At 38.7% G+C, this 24,289-nt stretch overlaps 2 protein-coding genes across 3 annotated transcripts in view; both read right to left on the bottom strand.

The window, feature by feature from the left end:
• Positions 1 to 10,717, bottom strand: part of LOC135097468 (uncharacterized) — a 40,733-nt gene extending 30,016 nt beyond the window's left edge. The window contains exons 1-5 of one of the 2 annotated variants that reach the window (XM_063999415.1): positions 10,440 to 10,716; positions 10,134 to 10,247; positions 6,644 to 6,787; positions 4,323 to 4,532; positions 3,646 to 3,856 (exon numbers count right to left, since the gene is read on the bottom strand). In XM_063999415.1, coding sequence (XP_063855485.1) covers positions 3,646 to 3,856; positions 4,323 to 4,532; positions 6,644 to 6,741 — 519 coding nt within the window. In that variant the 5' untranslated portion in view covers positions 6,742 to 6,787; positions 10,134 to 10,247; positions 10,440 to 10,716. Of the gene's footprint in view, positions 1 to 3,377; positions 3,857 to 4,322; positions 4,533 to 6,643; positions 6,788 to 10,133; positions 10,248 to 10,439 lie in introns of those variants that run through there. The other variant, XM_063999414.1, reaches the window with a different exon arrangement.
• Positions 10,718 to 12,789: 2,072 nt separating this feature from the next.
• Positions 12,790 to 24,289, bottom strand: part of LOC135097470 (uncharacterized) — a 30,077-nt gene continuing 18,577 nt past the window's right edge. The window contains exons 3-6 of the mRNA XM_063999416.1: positions 20,137 to 20,266; positions 19,610 to 19,759; positions 14,530 to 14,769; positions 12,790 to 14,043 (exon numbers count right to left, since the gene is read on the bottom strand). Coding sequence (XP_063855486.1) covers positions 14,725 to 14,769; positions 19,610 to 19,759; positions 20,137 to 20,266 — 325 coding nt within the window. The 3' untranslated portion in view covers positions 12,790 to 14,043; positions 14,530 to 14,724. The remainder of the gene's footprint in view (positions 14,044 to 14,529; positions 14,770 to 19,609; positions 19,760 to 20,136; positions 20,267 to 24,289) is intronic.

Raw genomic sequence — 24,289 nt, 5'->3', positions numbered from 1 at the left:
ATGCCAAGTTTTATTCATTCAGATCAAGGTCCTTCTTTTATTTCTCAGGAACTGAAGCTGTACCTTTCTCAGAAAGGGGTAGCAACAAGCAAAACAACACCTTATCACCCAATGGGTAATGGCCAGGTTGAGAGGTACAATGGAATTATTTGGAAAGCTGTTTGTTTAACACTTGCATCTCATGGTTTGAGGAATCAACACTGGGAGATGGTGCTTCCTGAGGTTTTGCATTCAATAAGATCACTCTTATGTACTGCAACCAATGAGACCCCACATGAGCGTTTCTTCAGGTTTCAACGACGTTCTAGTTTTGGAAATGGATTACCATCATGGCTTTTGACCCCTGGACAAGTGTTATTGCGACGGCATGTTAGGTCTAGCAAACACGAACCATTAACTGATCAGGTAGAACTTGTTGATGTGAACCCAATGTATGCAAGTGTCAAATATCCAGATGGCCGTGAGTCAACCATGTCTATCCGTGACTTAGCTCCAAGTCCTGAGAGTCCGACGACTCCTGTGCACCAGGATGAAGCACAAGGAAATATAGAGACCCCAGGTTCACCCAAAACCCAAGGTGTACAACCTCATAATAATCATGATTCCCATTCACCCACTGGCCCATTGAGTTAAGGAGGTCGACTCGTGTGTCGAAGCCCCCCGATCGTTACGGATGGGATTAAACCTGATATGTTCGGATATCTACCTGGAACTCATTTTGTTAATATTGAATTTTTCTAGGAGGGGAGAATGTGGTAATTATTGTACATTGGCAACACTGATTGACGTTACTGTTTTCACGTTTGGTAGCACTGTGTATCGTCAGTCACAATGGTACCACAGGCCAGTGCAGACCCAGCTGTTTCCTTCTGTTAATGTGTGAGTTTGTGTGTGTATTTATGTTGTTTTGTCCTGTTATGTACTGTGTTCGTGCTGTGTTGCATGATTATCATTAATTGTTTATATTGAGTTAATGTGTTGTGTAATTGTCGGTAGTTATTTTTGTCTGTATCTGTTACAGATATGAGAGCCTGGTATTTTGTTGAATAAAGCTTGCAGTTGCCACCAAGCATTTCAGTCTCATTACAAAGGTGAATCATCTAGATTAGATTTTGTATTTACCAAAGAGCCTCAACTACTAAACAAAGTTAGAGTGGATATTGCATTAGCTATGAGCAATCCCACAGTTGTGGAGTCTGGAGTCTGGGATGAGAGAGGAACATATAGGAAAGAGCATAGAATTAGAAGACTAAATTACAGTAAGGCAGACTCTGAAAACAAGAGGATATTTTTTTTGAGAATGCATGTTGGGATAATTTCCATTAAGCTAGTGGATCACATGATAAATGGGATGAGTTCTTAAAGATATACAAGGAAGAAGATAAGTTCATGCCAAAAGATACTGAAAATGCCAGAGATATACTGAAAATAAGGAATAGCCTAACATCAAATGTGAGATGGCAAGAAAGAAATGGAAGCAGCCTGAAAGAAATGAAGGAGATGGAGACAGACTAATCTTTGGAATAAATCTAAGAGAGCAAGAAATTATTATATTAGGATTCAAAGAGAAGAAAAAAAGAGGCAATAAAAAGACATTATTGACAAATGCAAAGACCAACTAACATTGTTCTACAGACACGTGAATGGGAAACTGAAGACAAGGCAGAGTATTGACCTACTACGAGTAGATGGAATTACACATGGGAAACCAACAGAAATGGCAGAAAAGATGAAGAGATGCTTTCACAAGGTGTTTACAAGGGAACAAGTGTTTGTGCAGCTGACAGACAAAGAGGACACAAGGACACTAAAATTATGGAAGAGATAAGGATAACAGTACAAGAAGTTAAGGAAAGTTTGGTCAAATTGGATGTAAGGAAAGCAGCAGGTCCAGATGGAGTGTCTGATGGATTCTAAGGGAATGAAGTGAACAACTAGCAGAGAAGATATGCAAACTCATAGGTCCCTCTCTGAAAGAATGAAAAATCCCACAAGACTGGAAGAGAGTGGACATAATGCCAGTCTATAAAAAAGGGAATAAGGAAGAACCATTAAATTACAGATCAGTGTCACTTAACAGCATAATAGCAAAATTGAGATAAAGTTTGATGAAAAGAGATGGTTGGATTTCCTAGAAAATGACAATATTATATCTAACAACCAGAAGAGGGAGATCATACATAACCAACTTAATATGTTAACTCTCAAGAGTGATTGACATACATAGTGCAAAAGAGAGATGGTTGGGCAGATGGTATTTACCTGGATTTGAAAAAGGGTTTTGACAAGGTGTCACACAGGAGACTGATATGAAATTAAAAATGTGGAAGATGTTAATGTAAAAATGTGGAATTTGGCATGATGGGCAGAAGACATACACATGACAAAAAAATGGGAAATGAAACTATGAAGAGTGGCAAAGGAAAAAAAATCTGGGAGTAACTGAGGCAGAAAATATGCCACCAGAGAAGCACATAAACAAAATAAAGGGAGAAATTCTTAACCTAATGAGAAACATAAGGACATCATTCATTTATTTGGATGAGGAAATGATGAAGAAAATAATAGTCACAATGATATGACCATGGTCACCCCATGAGAAGAAACATTTAAAAAAGCTGGAAAGAGTACAAAGAAACTATGAAGAGTGGCAAAGGAAAAAAAATCTGGGAGTAACTGAGGCAGAAAATATGTACCAGAGAAGCACATAAACAATATAAAAGGAGAAATTCTTAACCTAATGAGAAACACAAGGACATCATTCATATATTTGGATGAGGAAATGATGAAGAAAATGATAGTCACAATGATACAACCATGGTCACCCCATGAGAAGAAACATTTAAAAAAGCTGGAAAGAGTACAAAGAGTAGCAACAACCAGAACTAAAGGCTTTGCCATATGAGGAAACTCAATAAAATTAAGTTTTTGACACTGGAGAGGAGATCTAACAGGGTGTACAGGTGGTGAACAAAGTGAAGAAGCTGGATGGAGAAGATCTGTGTGTGTGGAATGAGAGAAAACTAGAGGACACAGTAAGAGAATGAAGATGACCACTTGCAGGAGAGATGCGAAGAAGTACAGCTTCCCAAGTAGAAGCATAGAAAAATGGAACAGACTAAAAGAGGAAATGGTCTGTGCAAGAAACATCCACAAATTTAAGAATAATAGACATGAAGATGGGATAGCACATACATAGCTCCTGTCCCATATGTTACAACTACATAAATACAACTAGGTAGGTAAATACACACAGGAAGGTAGAATTCCAAATGTTCCACTCATGGTAAGAAACAAGGCCACAACTCTCCAACTTGCATCCCATGCCTATCTATAGCTACTGAACAGGAGCAACAATGTGAAAGAAAACAAAACTAGTTTTGTCCAGGATTAGACCTTGGTCATATCTTGGTTAATACACATATATCAAACACATTATGTTTATATGTAATCAATCTGTGAGTTTCCATACAAGTACATACAACTAAACAAGTAAAACAAGACTAATGCACACATAGGATAAATTAGATTTATGGCACATTACTTTGATGAATTATGGCATCTAAAATATATACAATTATGCCTTTCCAGCACATAGACTGGTACCCAAACATGCAGAACAAAAAAATTTAATTTCACACTTACAATTTTAAAATTTGATTTTGTTTCCACAGCAGAAGGACTAACTCCTGTGGAATTCATCCCCAAATAATCTTTCTCAATATCCTTGGTGATGAGTGCCTTAGTTCTAGCAAAGACTCGTTCCATCCACCTCTCAATGCCACCAAGAAACCACTGCTGGTAACTCTGGAGATCAGATTGTTGCTGGACCTCACTGGGAAGATTCTCCCCAATCCTGAAAGAATATAGTAAGATATATACAGTATGCCATGAATTACAAAACTAAAAAGAATTTCAAAGCTCCTGAAGTTATCAGAGGATATTTTACTACTGATCTTTCCTATTGCCAGATAGAAAGAAGAAAAGTTCTCCAAGTACTTCCATAATTAAACAAGTTACACTCTTTTCCAGACTTCTATTTTTTTTTTCTTTGTGATGTACAAAGTTAACAACTCTTTTTATTCTAAAATTTGCTTTTGATCTCTTGGCTGCAACAAAATCACATGGTGAAAATAATGAAGAGAGCACACTGAAAATGTGTAACTTGAGACACTTTACTATACTTGTGATAACTGTATTTTGAAGATCTGAATTTCTGCACCCATCAGATTATAATATAATACTGACCATGATAGCGATGATGATAACAGTGATTGAAATAATTATGAAAATAATGATGAATATAATTCCAACTCACTTACTTTTCAATGATTTCAAACTTTTTATAGAGTTGCCACACAGGAGTGCCAGGCTCCAGGGAGTATCTGTCAGCCTCACAGTGGCCTGAGGCATGGGCAAGCTTCTTCTTAACTGAGGAACTGTATATCTGGTGGAGGAGAGTCCACACTCTGGCACCAAGCTCTGTTGTCAGTAGTGTGTAGGTCAGTTTCAGAAAGGATATACTTGCCTCCCTGATGGAAAAAACAATTGAGACATCAAAGTAGGAACAACCATGAAAATTAGGATCTGAACAGCTGAGCACAGGCAAATCTCCTACTCTATTTTTTCTTCAGCCTTTGTGTGCTAATTCCCTCATACTTGTCTGCTTCTCCCCCACCCTACTTCCCTCCAAAATCTTGTCTCCTTCTGCCTTACATCCTCCTATTCTCTCCTCCTCTTACAATACACACACACACACACACATACACACACACAGAAGTAAAAGTGGACAAGTATGGGGAAGGAAAAGTAATGAGGAACTTCTATGCCAAGTCTTCCATCAGATGTCTCACAGGTCACTGAGCTGCTAGGCTAAAATAAGTTCTTGATTACATTGACTTTCTTATGTCATATAAGAAGCACTTCATTAATTTATCAACACACACAACTGATGCAGTCAATAAAACTTTGCTGCAAAAATGTAGATAACCACTTATTGTATTTTCCTGTAAACCAACCTAGATTATTGAATACCATGCAACACAACAAAGTTTTTTATTTTGAATATTGAGTCTAAAACAAGTCTTGACTGCCTTTAAAAATTTTAACATGCATTAAAGCCTTAGAAACATACTCATTTTCAATAAATCACGATGATTTTTGTCAAAAAAAAAAAAGATCACTTAATATTCAGGACAAAAAAAATGTTCTTGAGCTGAGATGGACTTTTTTCTGTCACCAGCCTGCCACCCTCAAGAAGGGAAGGCCCAGAGCTGCCTTCAAATATAGAATTAGTTGAATGCAATATCCCCTTTCAGTATGCCAGAGTCAGTGAAGAGCATGGGACAGTCATAGGCAACTTTCAAAAGTAAACAATAATTGCTTGGAGCTCATTTTGGGGTGAGGACTATGTACAGTGCATTATATGAACCTTTTGCCACAAGATGTGCTGGCATGCTAAACATGAGCACTTTTATATGACTTATATGTAAGTTAAACATTTCAAAAAGGCAGGTGGAACTCACTGTGGGTAATTTTCATGTAAATAAGTGAAAAATTTATTTGTAAGACATTAAAAAAATAGGGCTCAGTTTTTTTAAGATATACAGCAACTCTCATTATCTTTTCATGTCTCCTAAATTTCTGCTATGATATTTATTGTCTATATCAATTTTGTGAGGTGATACTTTGATGAAGAGCTCCTTGCATGAACGTAAGAAAGTTAAGGTAATTAGGAGCTCCTTTTTGGCCAGCAGCTCAGTAGTGGAATCACGTAGTGACAGAGAGCTTGGAAAGTCTCCCATTAGTGAGGCATCCAGTCCAGTCTTGTGTCTACTTGGTCTGTTCTTCATTATCAATGTGGCATTACAATAAGGGACAGATTTTCAATCCCTTTGATCCAGGTCAGTCACTTTTTTCACCTTCAAGATATATGTACAAAAACTATGAAAATATGAATACACACTATTCCTTCCTCAACACTCAAGACCATGGAGAACTACACATGCACACATTCACTCACATATATATACATACTTGTACATACACACATTTACTCACTCATATATACTTGTACATACACACATACATACAACAGAGAGAGAGAGAGAGAGAGAGAGAGAGAGAGAGAGAGAGAGAGAGAGAGAGAGAGAGAGAGAGAGAGAGAGAGAGAGAGAGAGAGAGAGAGAGAGAGAGAATAATCTAGGACAGCTACCTAAGCAGCCACAAGAAAAATCTGGTTGTCAAAACTATTGGGATCAAACTCAAAATTTTTTCTAAAGCAGTGTGACAATCTTTTTGGATGAAAACCTTACTTATTTCTTCATCAATAACATCCTGAGATCCCTTGATACATGCACCTCTTGTGTTCAATGAACTGGTAGATGATCATTTAACTAAAATTACATGATTTTCATCATTGGTGATCTTGCAGTTGGGAAGGAAATAGTGTTTTATCAATTCCCATTTATCTTTCAGATTTTAATTTTGCATGACAAAACTATGTACAATACTACAAGAAGAGAATGTGATATTGCACAAAGTTTCTATAGGAAAGCAGACCTACCCTACCTCTGTAGTGGGAAAAAAGCTTCCTGTAATGAGATGTACCAAATTTTATTGATATGCACACATGAGCACACACCTGTAAAACACATCATGATAGAAGTTGCACACTTCAGCCAGGAATGTGTACACTTCACCAGCCACACTGACAGCAAACATCAACTGCTGGTCCTCCATTGCTGTGTGAGAGTTGCGTCCTTTACTCTTGAGGCATGACTCCCATCTTTTTTTTTTTTTTTTTTTTTTTTTTATGTAGGAAGGATACTGGCCAAGGGCAACAAAAATCTAATAAAAAAAATGCCCACTGAAATGCCAGTCCCTAAAAGGGTCAAAGCAGTGGTCAAAAATTGGTGGATAAGTGTCTTGAAACCTCCCTCTTGAAGGAATTCAAGTCATAGGAAGGTGGAAATACAGAAGCAGGCAAGGAGTTCCAGAGTTTACCAGAGAAAGGGATGAATGATTGAGAATACTGGTTAACTCTTGCGTTAGAGAGGTGGACAGAATAGGAGTGAGAGAAAGAAGAAAGTCTTGTGCAGCGAGGCCGCGGAAGGAGGGGAGGCATGCAGTTAGCAAGATCAGAAGAGCAGTTAGCATGAAAATAGCGGTAGAAGACAGCTAGAGATGCAACATTGCGGCGGTGAGAGAGAGGCTGAAGACAGTCAGTTAGAGGAGAGGAGTTGATGAGACGAAAAGCTTTTGATTCCACCCTGTCTAGAACAGCAGTATGAGTGGAACCCCCCCAGACATGTGAAGCATACTCCATACATGGACGGATAAGGCCCTTGTACAGAGTTAGCAGCTGCGGGGGTGAGAAAAACTGGCGGAGACGTCTCAGAACACCTAACTTCATGGAAGCTGTTTTAGCTAGAGATGAGATGTGAAGTTTCCAGTTCAGATTATAAGTAAAGGACAGACCGAGGATGTTCAGTGTAGAAGAGGGGGATAGTTGAGTGTCATTGAAGAAGAGGGGATAGTTGTCTGGAAGATTGTGTCGAGTTGATAGATGGAGGAATTGAGTTTTTGAGGCATTGAACAATACCAAGTTTGCTCTGCCCCAATCAGAAATTTTAGAAAGATCAGAAGTCAGGCGTTCTGTGGCTTCCCTGCGTGATATGTTTACCTCCTGAAGGGTTGGACGTCTATGAAAAGACGTGGAAAAGTGCAGGGTGGTATCATCAGCATAGGAGTGGATAGGACAAGAAGTTTGTTTTAGAAGATCATTAATGAATAATAAGAAGAGAGTGGGTGACAGGACAGAACCCTGAGGAACACCACTGTTAATAGATTTAGGAGAAGAACAGTGACCGTCTACCACAGCAGCAATAGAACGGTCAGAAAGGAAACTTGAGATGAAGTTACAGAGAGAAGGATAGAAACCGTAGGAGGGTAGTTTGGAAATCAAAGCTTTGTGCCAGACTCTATCAAAGGCTTTTGATATGTCCAAGGCAACAGCAAAAGTTTCACCAAAGTCTCTAAAAGAGGATGACCAAGACTCAGTAAGGAAAGCCAGAAGATCACCAGTCGAGCGGCCTTGACGGAACCCATACTGGCGATCAGATAGAAGGTTGTGAAGTGATAGATGTTTAAGAATCTTCCTGTTGAGGATAGATTCAAAAACTTTAGATAAGCAGGAAATTAAAGCAATAGGACGGTAGTTTGAGGGATTAGAGCGGTCACCCTTTTTAGGAACAGGTTGAATGTAGGCAAACTTCCAGCAAGAAGGAAAGGTAGATGTTGACAGACAGAGCTGAAAGAGTTTGACTAGGCAAGGTGCAAGCACGGAGGCACAGTTTCGGAGAACAATAGGAGGGACCCCATCAGGTCCATAAGCCTTCTGAGGGTTTAGGCCAGCGAGGGCATGGAAAACATCATTACGAAGAATTTTAATACGAGGCATGAAGTAGTCAGAGGGTGGAGGAGAGGGAGGAACAAGCCCAGAATCGTCCAAGGTAGAGTTTTTAGCAAAGGTTTGAGCAAAGAGTTCAGCTTTAGAAATAGATGTGATAGCAGTGGTGCCATCTGGTTGAAGTAGAGGAGGGAAAGAAGAAGAAGCAAAGTTATTGGAGATATTTTTGGCTAGATGCCAGAAATCACGAGGGGAGTTAGATCTTGAAAGGTTTTGACATTTTCTGTTAATGAAGGAGTTTTTGGCTAGTTGGAGAACAGACTTGGCATGGTTCCGGGCAGAAATATAAAGTGCATGAGATTCTGGTGAAGGAAGGCTTAAGTACCTTTTGTGGGCCACCTCTCTATCATGTATAGCACGAGAACAAGCTGTGTTAAACCAAGGTTTAGAAGGTTTAGGACGAGAAAAAGAGTGAGGAATGTACGCCTCCATGCCAGACACTATCACCTCTGTTATGCGCTCAGCACACAAAGACGGGTCTCTGACACGGAAGCAGTAGTCATTCCAAGGAAAATCAGCAAAATACCGCCTCAGGTCCCCCCAACTAGCAGAGGCAAAATGCCAGAGGCACCTTCGCTTAGGGGGATCCTGAGGAGGGATTGGAGTGATAGGACAAGATAAAGATATGAGATTGTGATCGGAGGAGCCCAACGGAGAAGAAAGGGTGACAGCATAAGCAGAAGGATTAGAGGTCAGGAAAAGGTCAAGAATGTTGGGCGTATCTCCAAGACGGTCAGGAATACGAGTAGGGTGTTGCACCAATTGCTCTAGGTCATGGAGGATAGCAAAGTTGTAGGCTAGTTCACCAGGATGGTCAGTGAAGGGAGAGGAAAGCCAAAGCTGGTGGTGAACATTGAAGTCTCCAAGAATGGAGATCTCTGCAAAAGGGAAGAGGGTCAGAATGTGCTCCACTTTGGAAGTTAAGTAGTCAAAGAATTTCTTATAGTCAGAGGAGTTAGGAGAGAGGTATACAGCACAGATAAATTTAGTATGAGAATGACTCTGTAGTCGTAGCCAGATGGTGGAAAACTCGGAAGATTCAAGAGCGTGGGCACGAGAGCAGGTTAAGTCATTGCGCACATAAACGCAGCATCCAGCTTTGGATCGAAAATGAGGATAGAGAAAGTAGGAGGGAACAGAAAAGGGGCTACTGTCAGTTGCCTCAGACACCTGAGTTTCAGTGAGGAAAAGAAGATGAGGTTTAGAAGAGGAGAGGTGGTGTTCTACAGATTGAAAATTAGATCTTAGACCGCGAATGTTGCAGAAGTTAATGAAGAAAAAGTTGAGGGGGGTGTCAAGACACTTAGGGTCGTCGACGGAAAGGCAGTCCGACCTGCTGCTTCATCTTTCTCTATCATCATGCATGTCCTAATTTTTTCTTACAGTACTGATACAGAAAGTTCCCAGAACAAAGTCATCAAGACTATAAAAAAAATACTAAACTTGTCCCAGCAATAAAACAATGTTATATGTACCTGATCAGTTCTCAAATTTGATAAGACCCACTGATACCCATTCCTTCAAGGATGTGACCAAGACTGAGGTCTCCATTCCTTCCTGCAGGCCACACAGTCACATACTGCACTGCTGTCTTTAATTACATTCATCAAAGAATGAACTTTCACCATCAAGTTCACAACAGAATGAAAAATTAGGTCCTTACCAAATTCTTGAGAATTCCATCCAAGAATCTGAGATGAGCTGGTTGATTGAAGAACTACTAGGAAATATATTCATCTCTTTCATGTTACAGTCATTCATAACTGCATTGAAATTTCTGAAATAGGTAAGTACAATAATTTTGTTGAATATAAATATTCATAATACATCCAATAACCTCAATTCAAGTAATACCTCAGCCTTGTAGTTAATTTTTTGGCAGCAATATTTTTTGCAAACAAGTATATGCACACTCCCATGATATTACAAAATACAATACTAGTTGCTATCAATCAGCCTGAATCACAACCTTATAATGCCTTGGAGCTGAGCATAGGACACAATCTTGGAGTATGCAGGGAAATGTGTGGTGAGATTTCTCAACATGTCAGTTTCAGCTTCTACCCACTGCCTGAGAGAAGTTAGCAGATGGGGAGGTGAAAAAAGCTGGTGGAGACGTCTCAGAACGCCTAACTTCATAGAAGCTGTTTTAGCTAGAAATGAGATGTGAAGTTTCCAGTTCAGATTATAAGCAAAGGACAGACCGAGGATGTTCAGTGTAGAAGGGGGGGAGAGTTGAGTGTCATTGAAGAAGAGATACTTGTCTGGAAGGTTGTGTCGAGTTGATAGATGGAGGAATTGACTTTTTGAGGCATTGAACAATACCAAGTTTGCTCTCCCCCAATCAGAAATTTTAGAAAGATCAGAAGTCAAGCATTCTGTGGCTTCCCTGCGTGATATGGTTACCTCCTGAAGGGTTGGACGTCTATGAAAAGACGTGGAAAAGTGCAGGGTGGTATCATCAGCGTAGGAGTGGACAAGACAAGAAGTTTGGTTTAGAAGATCATTAATGAATAATAAGAGACTGGGTGACAGGACAAAACCCTGAGGAACACCACTGTTAATAGATTTAGGAGAAGAACAGTGACCGTCTACCACAGCAGCAAAAGAACGGTCAGAAAGGAAACTTGAGATGAAGTTATGGAGAGAAGGATAGAAACAGTAGGAGGGTAGTTTGGAAATCAAAGCTTTGTGCAAGACTCTATCAAAAGCTTTTGATATTTCCAAGGCAACAGCAAAAGTTTCACCAAAATCTCTAAAAGAGGATGACCAAGACTCAGTAAGGAAAGCCAGAAGATCACCAGTAGAGCGGCCTTGACAGAACCCATACTGGCGATCAGATAAAAGGTTGTGAAGTGATAGATATTTAAGAATCTTCCTGTTGAGGATAGATTCAAAAACTTTAGATAGGCAGGAAATTAAAGCAATAGGATGGTAGCTTGAGGGATTAGAACGGTCACCCTTTTTAGGAACAGGTTGAATGTAGGCAAACTTCCAGCAAGAAGGAAAGGTAGATGTTGACAGACAGAGCTGAAAGAGTTTGACTAGGCAAGGTGCAAGCACAGAGGCACAGTTTTTGAGAACAATAGGAGGGACCCCATCAGGTCCATAAACCTTCCGAGGGTTTAGGCCAGCATGGAAAACACCACTGCGAAGAATTTTAATACGTGGCATGAAGTAGTCAGAGGGTGGAAGAGAGGGAGGAACAAGCCCAGAATCATCCAAGGTAGAGTTTTTAGCAAAGGTTTGAGTGAAGAGTTCAGCTTTAGGAATAGATGTGATAGCAGTGGTGCCATCTGATTGAAATAGAGGAGGGAAAGAAGAAGAAGCAAAGTTATTGGAGATATTTTTGGCTAGATGCCAGAAATCACGAGGGGAGTTAGATCTTGAAAGGTTTTGACATTTTTTGTTAATGAAAGAGTTTTTGGCTAGTTGGAGAACAGATTTGGCATGGTTCCAGGAAGAAATATAAAGTGCATGAGATTCTGGTGATGGAATGCTTAAGTACCTTTTGTGGGCCACCTCTCTATCATGTATAGCACGAGAACAAGCTGTGTTAAACCAAGGTTTAGAAGGTTTAGGACAAGAAAAAGAGTGAGGAATGTACGCCTCCATGCCAGACACTATCACCTCTGTTATGCTCTCAGCACACAAAGACAGGTCTCTGACACGGAAGCAGTAGTCATTCCAAGGAAAATCAGCAAAATACCTCCTCAGGTCCCCCCAACTAGCAGAGGCAAAACGCCAGAGGCACCTTTGCTTAGGGGGATTCTGAGGAGGGACTGGAGCGATAGGACAAGATAAAGATATGAGATTGTGATCGGAGGAGCCCAACGGAGAAGAAAGGGTGACAGCATAAGCAGAAGGATTAAAGGTCAGGAAGAGGTCAAGAATGTTGGGCGTATCTCCAAGACGGTCAAGAATACGAGTAGGGTGTTGCACCAATTACTCTAGGTCGTGGAGGATAGCAAAGTTGCAGGCTAGTTCACCAGGATGGTCAGTGAAGGGAGAGGAAAGCCAAAGCTGGTGGTGAACATTGAAGTCTCCAAGAATGGAGATCTCTGCAAAAGGGAAGAGGGTCAGAATGTGCTCCACTTTGGAAGTTAAGTAGTCAAAGAATTTCTTATAATCAGAGGAGTTAGGTGAGAGCTATACAGCACAGATAAATTTAGTATGAGAGTGACTCTGTAGTCGTAGCCAGATGGTGGAAAACTCGGAAGATTCAAGAGCGTGGGCACGAGAGCAGGTTAAGTCATTGCACACAAAGGCGCAGCATCCAGCTTTGGATCGAAAATGAGGATAGAGAAAGTAGGAGGGAACAGAAAAGGAGCTACTGTCAGTTGCCTCAGACACCTGAGTTTCAGTGAGGAAAAGAAGATGAGGTTTAGAAGAGGAGAGGTGGTGTTCTACAGATTGAAAATTAGATCTTAGACTGCGAATGTTGCAGAAGTTAATGAAGAAAAAGTTGAGGGGGGTGTCAAGACACTTAGGGTCGTCGACAGAAAGGCAGTCCGACCTGGGGACATTTATGGTCCCCTCCCCAGATGGAGACTCCGAGGCTGATGTAGGAGTCGCCATGATGATTTTAAAATTTTTGAGTGAAGGGTGTGTGTGTTATTAGGTGCTTGTAGTTTTGTGTGGAGGAAGAGAGTTGTCTTTAGAGGGCAGGCTGTGACTGCCCCCTTGTGTTGTGAGACACAAAGGGAAACATTCAGTGAGGTCACAGCTGGGTTTAATGATAAGTTCACAGCACCCCCTGAACAGTGCTTTAGACCTCAATGGGAGTAATTATTGTTTTGGCAGGTGTTATTCATTAGGTTAAGTAAGGTAAATATCCCCCTTCTTTAAACTGTCAACCCCACCTACAAGTGTAATATATAAATATCAGTGCCTTGTGATCTCATCCATTATTCAAAGTGAAGAAACTTTACCTCAGCAAAATCAACAATAAAATTAAGGTTTCTCCTCATAAGGTGCTTTACCCAGCTCCCTAACAAAATTAATATTCTCAGTGAGAAATGGATGCATAATTTTACTGAGCTTGAGTATTGTACTGTACTATGAATCAAAGCAAACACTGAAAACATTATAGTCATGAGTATAAACAAAGCTCAGGTCACGATTATAAGCATTCAACATCACCTTCTCAATGCAAGACAGACATCTTGAATGTATATGAGATGCCACAAGAATAATAAATCACCGTCACAAGCAAACATTCCCACTAAGATTTCCCTCTCTGTAAATACTGCCACTGATGAATTTCTACACCAAATTATTTTATTGTACTTGCAAAATAAAAAATGATGCTAATCTACACATTTGAAATGCATGTACTAATGAACCTCAGTTTCAGCCTGTGAGTACCGTCCTTCACTGAGGTAACCTTGCAAGGTCTTCAAGAGGGAGCCAAGGAAGGCTTGCTCAACAGCAACCAATCTAGAGCACACCTTCCACCAGGAGAAGGCAATGATGGGAAGAGTCAGGTTGAGTGTAATGGCATAGTGCTCCAGAAGACAGACCTTAGTGCTACTCAGGGTGCCTTTCCAAGGAGGAGAGAAGCTCACCATTCCCTGAAGCACAAAGCTGAACTCAGGCTAATCATCAGCTTCACTTCCCAAAGTATGAAGAACATTATGTCATACATTCAACAAACAGCATTTGTTTAAAGGCTATAATGAACTCTATAAGCAGTGTGTGTCACCATCAAGATAAATTTAAACAATGATATAATTAAACATTAGTTTTTGGTCATCTGTTCAGGCCAAACATGGTCTTTGGTTTGCAGCTGGCAACCATAGAAAGAAATTTTAAGTTTTTTTGTTTTCAGAATTTCAGGTGAAAGACTATGGAGTTGCATCAGAAATCAGTCTTTACAGTGAGAGGACAAACTCTTGCCTTAGAGACACAAATGATGCAAGGGGAATGGAAGGTAACTCTACAGCAAAAATAAGAAGAGGACTGTTGTAACTGTAGCGTATGATGATTCCAATAGTGAAACCAATACTGTCAATCTATTCACTTCCCATAACACTTGCATCACAACATACATTACTCACCTCACTGTTAATATTACTCCCATCACTGACAGAGTTGTTGCTGACAATGCAGCTCCTGTTGCTTTTAAGAACATTACTATTGTTTTTTGTACTTTTACTAGTACTTCTGAGGCTGCAAAAGGTCCGCTCAGTCCTGGTTCTTCCTCGCCGAAAGTTGCTGAAGGTGCTGAGATAGCCAAGGCAGTGCTGGATCACTCAGCTCAGGAAGTTTTCAAACCAATGGGAACCAATCAAATTCAACTGAAAATTAATTAAAATACATATGAAATACTAAATATTCATTATAAAGGAAAACGAAGATTGTTATATCTTTTTTCACAAGTGGATTACAAGTCCATTTTAACATCTTCTATATGGTTCACTTCAATGCCAGACCATTTCAGTGCCAAGACTCTTCAGTGGTAAATCATTCAGCACCAATGTTTCATCTACAATAACTGGTTTGCTTCAAGTTTGATTAACTCAATTTCATTTCCACACTGATAAGCAATTGTATGTATGTAGTACTACTGCTCTGGAGTGCTACCAAGATGATCAGTGTGTGTTGCAGAGGGTGCCAGAGAAACTGCTTGCTAACAGGAGGCTGTATATTAATAAAAGTACTAGTGATGCAGAGAACCCAGCCCACCGGCATCCAGCCCAAGGCAAGGCACTGACCGACTGAGACAACAAGGAGTGCAGGAGAATGACAGGGGAGGGCATCACATGTGGGGTGAAAGACACAATGAGGGACTGTGTCCAAAGACAATGATACTGGTACAAGTTCCATACAGTGGATGCAAGATTCCTTCATTGCCTCACTGCCACCTGTTTGCCCCTTCATCATCATGACTATTGGTATTAAGTTCTCATAACATACACTGGTTCACACACATTCCACCTTTATGTGGCAAACTTAACTTCCAAAGTGGACCACATTCTGACTCTCTTCCCTTTTGCAGAGATCTCCATTCTTGGAGACTTCAATGTTCACCACCAGCTTTGGCTTTCCTCTCCCTTCACTGACCATCCTGGTGAACTAGCCTTCAACTCTGCTATCCTCCATGACCTAGAGCAATTGGTGCAACACCCTACTCTTGTTCCTGATCGTCTTGGAGATACGCCCAACATTCTTGATCTTTTCCTGACCTCTAATCCTTTTGCTTATGCTGTCACCCTCTCTTCTCCATTGGGTTCTTCCAATCATAATCTCATATCTGTATAACTAAGGAGATAGTGGAACAAGAGATAGATAGGCTAAAAAAGTTCAAGACACCAGGACCAGATGAAATATATCCCAAAGTACTTAAGGAATGCAAGGAGGTCATTAGTGAGCTGTTAGTTTCTATCTTTAGGAAATCATTTGAGTCAAGTGAAGTACCAGTAATGTGGAGGCAGGCTAATGTAGTACCCATCTTTAAGAAAGGAGATAAAACTTTAGCATCTAATTATAGACCTGTCAGCTTAACTTCAGTTGTAAGTAAAAATAAATTTACGGATGACACAAAGATAGGTAGATTAATTAGGTAAGAATGCCATCACCTTGCAGGCAGATTTAGATAAGATGAATGAATGGACGGACAGATGGCAAATGCAGTTTAATATCAACAAGTCCAAAGTACTTAGCATAGGTACAGGAAACCCACACAGTAGGTACACAATAAACAACAAAACTCTGGTAAGTTCAGGGTACGAAGAAGATTTAGGAGTCATAGTTAGCTTTGAACTCCTTCTTGGAAAACAATGCAGAGAAGCCAGAAACAGGGCAAATAGGGTATTAGGATTAATTTTTAGGAGTGTTACAAGTAGAAGGCCCAAAGTAATATCAAAGTTATATTTGGCACTGGTCGGACCTCATCTAGACTATGCTGTACAGTTCTGGTCCCCATATTACAGGAAAGATATAGGTCTATTAGAATCAGTACAGAGGAGAATGACTAAAAGGATACAAGGGATGAGGAGTATTTCTTATGAGGCGAGACTGAAGCTGTTAAATTTTCATTCTCTAGAGAGATGTAGGTTAAGAGGGGACCTGATAGAAGTCTTTAAGTGGTATAAGGGTTATAACAAGGGGGATGTAAGCAAAATTCTTAGGATCAGTGACCAGGATAGAACAAGAAATAATGGGTTCAAGCTTGAAAAATTTAGGTTTAAGAAAGAGATAGGAAGAAACTAGTTCTCAAATAGAGTGGTAGATGAGTGGAACAGACTCAGTAATCATGTTGTTAGTGCTAACACACTAGGGTGTTTTAAGAGAAGATTAGATGGGATGGGGATGATAGGTGGAAATAGGTAGGTATATTTCATACAGGGAATGCCACATGTAAGCCTGGTTGCTTCTTGCAGCTTCCCTTATTTCTTATGTTCTTATGTTCTTATGTATCTTGTCCTATCACTCCAATCCCTCCTCAGGATCCCCCTAAGCTAAGGTGCCTCTGGCATTTTACCTCTGATCATTCGGAGGACCTGAGGAGGTATTTTGCTGATTTTCCTTGGAATGGCTACTGCTTTCATGTCAGAGACCAGTCCTTGTGTGCCAAGCACATAACAGGGGTGATAGTGTCTGGCATGGAGGCGTACATTCCTCACTCTTTTTCTCGTCCTAAACCTTCCAAACCTTGGTTTAACATAGCTTGTTCTCGTGCTATACATGATAGAGAGGTGGCCCACAAAAGGCACTTAAGCCTTCCATCACCAGAATCTCATGCCCTTTATTTTTCTTCCCTGAACCATGCCAAGTCTGTTCTCCAACTAGCCAAAAACTCCTTCATTAATAGAAAGTGTCAAAACCTTTCAAAATCTAACTCCCCTCATGACTTCTAGCATCTAGCCAGAAATATTTCTAATAACTTTCCTTCTTCTTTCCCTTCCTTATTTCAACCAGATGGCACCACTGCTATCACATCCATCTCTGAAGCTGGACTCTTCTCTCATACCTTTGCTAAAAACTCTACCTAGGACAATTCAGGGCTTGTTCCTCCCTATCCTCCGCCCTCTGACTGCTTCATGCTACCTATTAAAATTCTTCACAATGATGTTTTCCATGCTCTCGCTGGCCTAAACACTCAGAAAGCTTACAGAACTGATGGGGTCCTTCCTATTGTTCTCCGAAACTGTGCCTCTGTGCTTGCACCTTGCCTAGTCAAACTCTTTCAACTCTGTCTATCAACATCTACCTTTCCTTCTTGCTGGAAGTTTGCCTACATTCAGCCTGTTCCTATAAAGTGTGACCATTCTAATCCATCAAACTACTGTCCAATTGCTTTAATTTCATGCCTGTCTAAAGTTTTTGAATCTATCCTCAACAGCAAGATTCTTGAACATCTATCACTTCTATCTGATCGCCAGTATGGGTTCCATCAAGGCTGCTCTACTGGAGATCTGGCTTTCCTTACTGAGTCTTCGTCATCGCCTTTTAGAGATTTTGGTGAAACTTTTGCTGTTGCCTTGGATGTATCAAATGCTTTTGATACAGTCTGGCACAAAGCTCTGATCCAAACTACCCTCCTATGCCTTCTATCCTTCTCTCTGTAACTTCATCTCAAGTTTCCTTTCTGACCGTTCTATTGCAGCTGTGGTAGACAGTCACTGTTCTTCTCCTAAATCTATTAACAGCAGTGTTCCTCAAGGTTCTGTCCTGTCAACAACTCTCTTCTTATTAGTCATCAATGACCTTCTAAACCAAACTCCTCCACTGATACCACCCTGCACTTTTACATGTCTTTTCATAGACGTCCAACACTTCAGGAAGTAGACATTTCAGACAGGGAAGCCACAGAATGTCAGATTTCTGGTCTTTCTAAAATTTCTGATTGGGGTAGAGCAAACTTGGTATTGTTCAATGCCTCAAAAACTCAATTCCTTCATCTATCAACTTAACACAACCTTTCAGACAACTATCCCCTCTTCTCCAATGACACTCAACTGTCCCCCTCTTCTATAATGAACATCCTTAGTCTGTCCTTTACTAATAATCTGAACTGGAAACTTCACATCTCATCTCTACCTAAAACAGCTTCTATGAAGTTAGGCGTTCTGAGATGTCTCCGCCAATTTTTCTCACTACCCCAGTTGCTAACTCTGTACAAGGGCCTTATCCATCCATGTATGAAGTATGCTTCACATGTCTGGAGGTTCCAATCATACCACTCTTCTAGACAGGGTAGAATCAAAAGCTTTTCATCTCATCAACTCCTCTCCTCTAACTGACTGTCTTCAGCCTCTCTCTCATTGCCAAAATGTTGCATCTCTAGCTGTCTTCTACCACTATTTTCATGCTAACTGCTCTTCTGATCTTGCTACCTGCATGCCTCCCCTCCTCCCGTGGTCTCACTGCACAAGACTTTCTTCTTCCTCTCACCCCTATTCTGTCCACCTCTCTAATGCAAGAGCTAACCAGTATTCTCAATCACTCATCCCTTTCTCTAGTAAACTCTGGAACTCCCTCCCAGCTTCTGTACTTCCACCTTCTTATGACTTGAATTCCTTCAAAAGGGAGGTTTCAAGACACTTATTCTTCAATTTTTGACTACCGCTTTGGACCCTTTTATGGGAAAGGCATCTCAGTGTTTTTTCTTTTTTTATTGGATTTTTGTTGCCCTTGGCCAGTGTCCCTCCTATATAAAAAAAACAATAGTTGTCTTCTCTTTGCACCTCTATAAAACTGACAATCAAGACAGTTGTTTTAAAACCAATTCAAAAGCAGATGAACTTTCCACACATGTCAATTCCAGGAGCTTGCAAGTAAAAATTCAGTCATTATGAAAGTGTTATACAAGCATCCAACATGCATTTGGTTTTTGAGGAACATACCTCAATTGTAAAGCAGAAGAAGCCTACATACAGAAGTGAGCAAGGACATAGGCAGCAGTTATTGTTAACCAGACAAGGCAGATGTGATGCTTTCTTTTGGTTTCCTAGTAATAAGTGGGACTGTTCTCTCCTCAAAGATTCTACCAGTTACTAATTCACCACTAGTTTGCAAGTTATGGTCTGCCAATTCCTTGCTACAGTAAAGGATAGTTATTCACTGAATGGTCTTGTTGGCCTGGCTCTGAAACAGCACCACTGAACAGGCAGTGCTGAATCATACCATACTCACCTGTGCTACACTTGCCACTCTTAGGGTTAAGCGCACACTCCCTCTCTTCTTGTTTGCCTTGAAGCTTTTCCTGGATGACATTTGATTGCAATCCTCTTCTCGACTCTTGCTAAGATGATACCAGCCCTCAGTGCTCTGCTCCTTCATATCCTACAGTTACAGGGAAATAACACACAATAAAATATTAAACAATATGCAATTCTTTTTCATTTAAGATTCATTATGATAAAGGATTAACCTCAACCTAAACACAAAAATCAACGCCAAACCATAAAATCTTGTAATAATCTACGTACATAAACTAAGCAGATGAAAAAGTTACATGAATAAACTAATCTTAAAAATCATTGTCCACTAAATATTCTATCATTAGTATACATATTACAGTATGGCTACAGTGAATAAATACACAGCAATAAGATAACCAGCAAAATATCAATGATAACAAAATTAAGAATGATAGCTTTTTTCTCAATGTATATAACAAGAAACAATAATTCTTCAAGGACTGAACTGCCAGGACATACAGCGAGGGGCAAAATTACAGATCCCAGCAAGTTCCTCATCTCTTTGGAAGTTGCACCACGGACCAGGCAACTCAGCTCCCTGATGTCCCTCACACTGAAGTGCTCCACCTCTCCTTCCTGCGGGTCATGCCTGGAAAGCCATGGAGATTTCAACCTTCCTGTTCATTATCTATTCATATATCAATTAATCTGTGTTTTAACCTTCCTATTCACTATGACACACAGGAAATCAGTAGTGTATGGTCTAGGTAAATATGTGATTCAGTAAGTGGAAAATTGGAGATGTGGATGAATTTTTTTCTCTCTTATGTTGTTTCAGAGATATGCATAACTGATAGCATAGGTGGGCATTGCCATGATAAATTATCATGATAATAATATTGGGCTATCAGTTATCCAGTAATTATTTTTCCCACGTTACCAATTCATTGGTAACAGTTCCAAACTAGCAATAATTGATCATTTTAATTTTTGGAACACGATCATATTCAAGTTTTAAACTTTCATAATCAAATGTAGTTATTTTCCTTAAAACAGTACTTTTCATTAGTGAAGAGACAGGATAAATGATGAACTTGAAGTTTTCTAAGATTTTTCAAAGTTTTCTAAGATAAAGATAAATATAAAGATTTGGATTTATCAATTTTCTTATTTAAAATGCAGTAGGCTACACGACAACAAACAATATAGTTTTCGTTATGGCAAATGTGCATTATGGCAGCTGAAGAACCAGTGCAAAAAAGTTAATTAGTTCCAAGGAACCAGAAAACAATATAAAAAATTACATAATTAAAAAAAAAACATCTAAATAAGCACGTTTGCACTACTGCATTTCAGATAACACAACAAATATATACAGTACCCTCCCCTCTAATCATCCCAAGTTTTGCTCATTATCACTACCTGCAAAAGGTGGTACAGGCCACAGTCAACCGTCTCCTACTGGAGCTTCACTACGCACATCACATAAGTACAGCACTAGTACAGTACAGCACTACTTCTACAGTATAAGTACTACTACAGTATAAGTACAGCACTACTTCTAAATCAACATATATGTCTAAGAAATAATGAAGCAACATATAAACTGCTAATATTTGTAACTAAATGTATTACCAATAACTTATGTCTTTAGAACACCATTTACCTTTTTATGATTTAAATGATATACAGTTAGTAAATGCTCTTAATTTTATAGCTGAACATAAGCATCCTTTAAGTGTCATTAACAGCATGACTTTTCACCCATTTTATCCTTGTGATGATAGCCATGTTTTAGACAATTATCTTATTAACCAAGGCCTCAAGGAGGCACTATGTAATTACTAATTATATGATGATCTAGTGTTAAAGAGCATGCTTTCAACATCATATTTAAAGATATTATCTTTTAACATAATTATGTGGTTTATCTCTTCACATGGACAATTTCTTTGATCAGTGTTTAGACACAGCTGAAACCATGTTCCATATCAAAGTTTTCTGAAACAATTCACTGACCACACTGCTTGACTATACAACTTGAGTGATTACAGTGCATTTTTTAAAAACAAAACTACTAAGGCTGGACATTTGGCTCTTTACACTACTAAGAATATGAAGGGGGTGATGAGACAGGATTTAGCTATTCATTTGACATACTGAATCATTATTCGTAGAATGTTCCACACCTAACACGTTTTTAGTTGAAACAGTATGCAGACTACCAAATAAGAATATTCATGACTTTATACCCACCCTAGAACAACTTTTAGAACTTACCAAATCAGAAAATAAACCATATTACTTTTATGGGTGACTTAAATGTAAATCTTAAGCAAGATTCAAATGTTAATGAGCTGCTGAACTTATTCTATTCGTTTTCATATTTTCCTGATATTTTGAAACCCACACATGTAACAAGTAAATCAGTATCACTAATTGACCACAATCCACTAACAACTTGCAAAATTATAAAACCATCAGCATAATATAGTTCCATAAATGATCACTTTCCAGTCTTTAGTTCCTTCACAGTACCACAACACTATGCTCACTGCTCAGACATTACTAAAACCATAAGAATATTTAGAGATCACTCAATTAATGCAGATTTGACAAACTACAAGTGGTTTACTGAAGTAAATGTTAAAAGTTAATAACTGTTTTGAAATTTATATGAAAATTTTACTAATCTATATATATAATATATATATATATATATATATATATATATATATATATATATATATATATATATATATATATATATATATATATATATATATATATATATAGTATATACTAATCTATATGATATATAATCTATATAATAAAGACTAATTATTATTAATAAGTAATAACATATTAATTAATTTAAAGAAAATTAATTGAAATAAAAAAAATGCTTTTGAAAAGCCATATATCACTCCAGCTATAAAGACCTCAATTAGACACCAAAACAAGCTACAAAAACTATCTGCTAAATAGCCTTTAACTTATAAAGCTTCTTTTAAAAGATACCAGAATCAATTTACAGCAATAATAAAAGCAAAGAAAATTATTGCACATCTAAATTTGAAGAATCATCAGGCAATACAAAGAAAACTCTGGAAATTATTAATAAAGTCATGGGCAGAAACAAGAACCCTGTACTATCACCCTCCATGGTGCACACAACCCAACATACACAAACAGTAGTAACATAGTACAAGGATTCAATGAATATTTTAGCAAGATCACCAATACCCTAACACAAATGAGATAAACACCCACTGTTCCATATCAAAATTTTCTTCCTGAACCTACTAACTTTTTGTTTTATTTGAGGCCAACAACCATTTCTGAAATAAATAAGGTTATTCATAAGCTCAATTCAACTTCCCTTGGGCATGACAAAATAGATATGAAAATTATGAAACAATGAAGAAATGAAATATCTCCATTCCTTGAGTACAAAATAAATAAATTTTTTAAAGAAAGGTCATTTCCTAAGTACAGATTACCAAATCAAAAAATAAGCCATGTCACTTTATGGATGACTTAAATGTAAATTAAAAGTAATTCTAATATATTAAAGAGATGATTCAGTCAAATATTCAAACTACAGACAACTGCAATTATATCAAGTTTCAGCAAAACCTTTGAAAAAAACATCAAATAAACTAGTTATATATCTAACTCAGTATTCCTTATTGTCAGAGTCCCAGTATGGGTTCCAGCCACACAGATCCACAGAACTAGCACTTCACCACTTCACTCAATGTAACAAAATGCATTAAAATAACTATTTTCTGTGACTTAACTAAAGCATTTGATACCATCTCACACACCATTTTATTACAGAAGCTACTAGTATATGGGATTCATAGCCCAGCTTCCAGATGACTCCGGAGCTATCTTAGCCAATGACAGCAGTATGTGGTCTGTGATGATACCATCTCTTCACTTAAACTGGTTAATTCAGGTGTGCCTCAAGGCTCTATCTTAGATCCAATACTTCTTCTCAATTATGTCAATGATATAACACGTAGCAGTAGTAAGTTGAATTTTTTCCTCTTTGCTAATGACACAAACATATACCTACAAGGCAATAATCTCCACAAACTCAGTGATATATTAAATACAGAACTAGTCCATGTCTCAAACTAGTTAAAAAGCAACAAGCTCACCTTAAACACATCCAAAACACATTATATGGTATACTGTTCATTGATGTTGCAACCTCCTCCTCATATAGAAATTAAAAATTGATGGTTATACAATAAACAGTTATGGAGACCAAGTTTTTAGGAATCACAATAGACCATAAATTAAAACGGCACCCACATTTAAATGATATAAAAACTAAAATTTCTAAATTAACTGGTGTTATAATGGGTTGAGGTATTTCTTTAATTTAAACATTTTAAGGCAAATATATTTATCGATTATTTATCCACATTTATTATATTATATTGTTCAGCAATATGGGGAGAAACACACAAAACTTATCTAGACAACATATTTATGGCACAGAAGATACTCCACCTCATATTCCATAAACACAAATACGACCACACTACTCCACTCTTCAATGAAAACAAACTACTAAAGATCCATGATATTATTTACCTCCAGACCTGCTTGTTTGTGTACAAAGCATTGTTTGTTCATCCATCTGACAGTGGTTTGC

This window comes from Scylla paramamosain, unplaced genomic scaffold, assembly GCF_035594125.1.
Source record: "Scylla paramamosain isolate STU-SP2022 unplaced genomic scaffold, ASM3559412v1 Contig21, whole genome shotgun sequence".
Lineage (NCBI taxonomy): Eukaryota > Metazoa > Arthropoda > Malacostraca > Decapoda > Portunidae > Scylla > Scylla paramamosain.
This window is presented reverse-complemented; position numbering and strand designations above follow the sequence as displayed.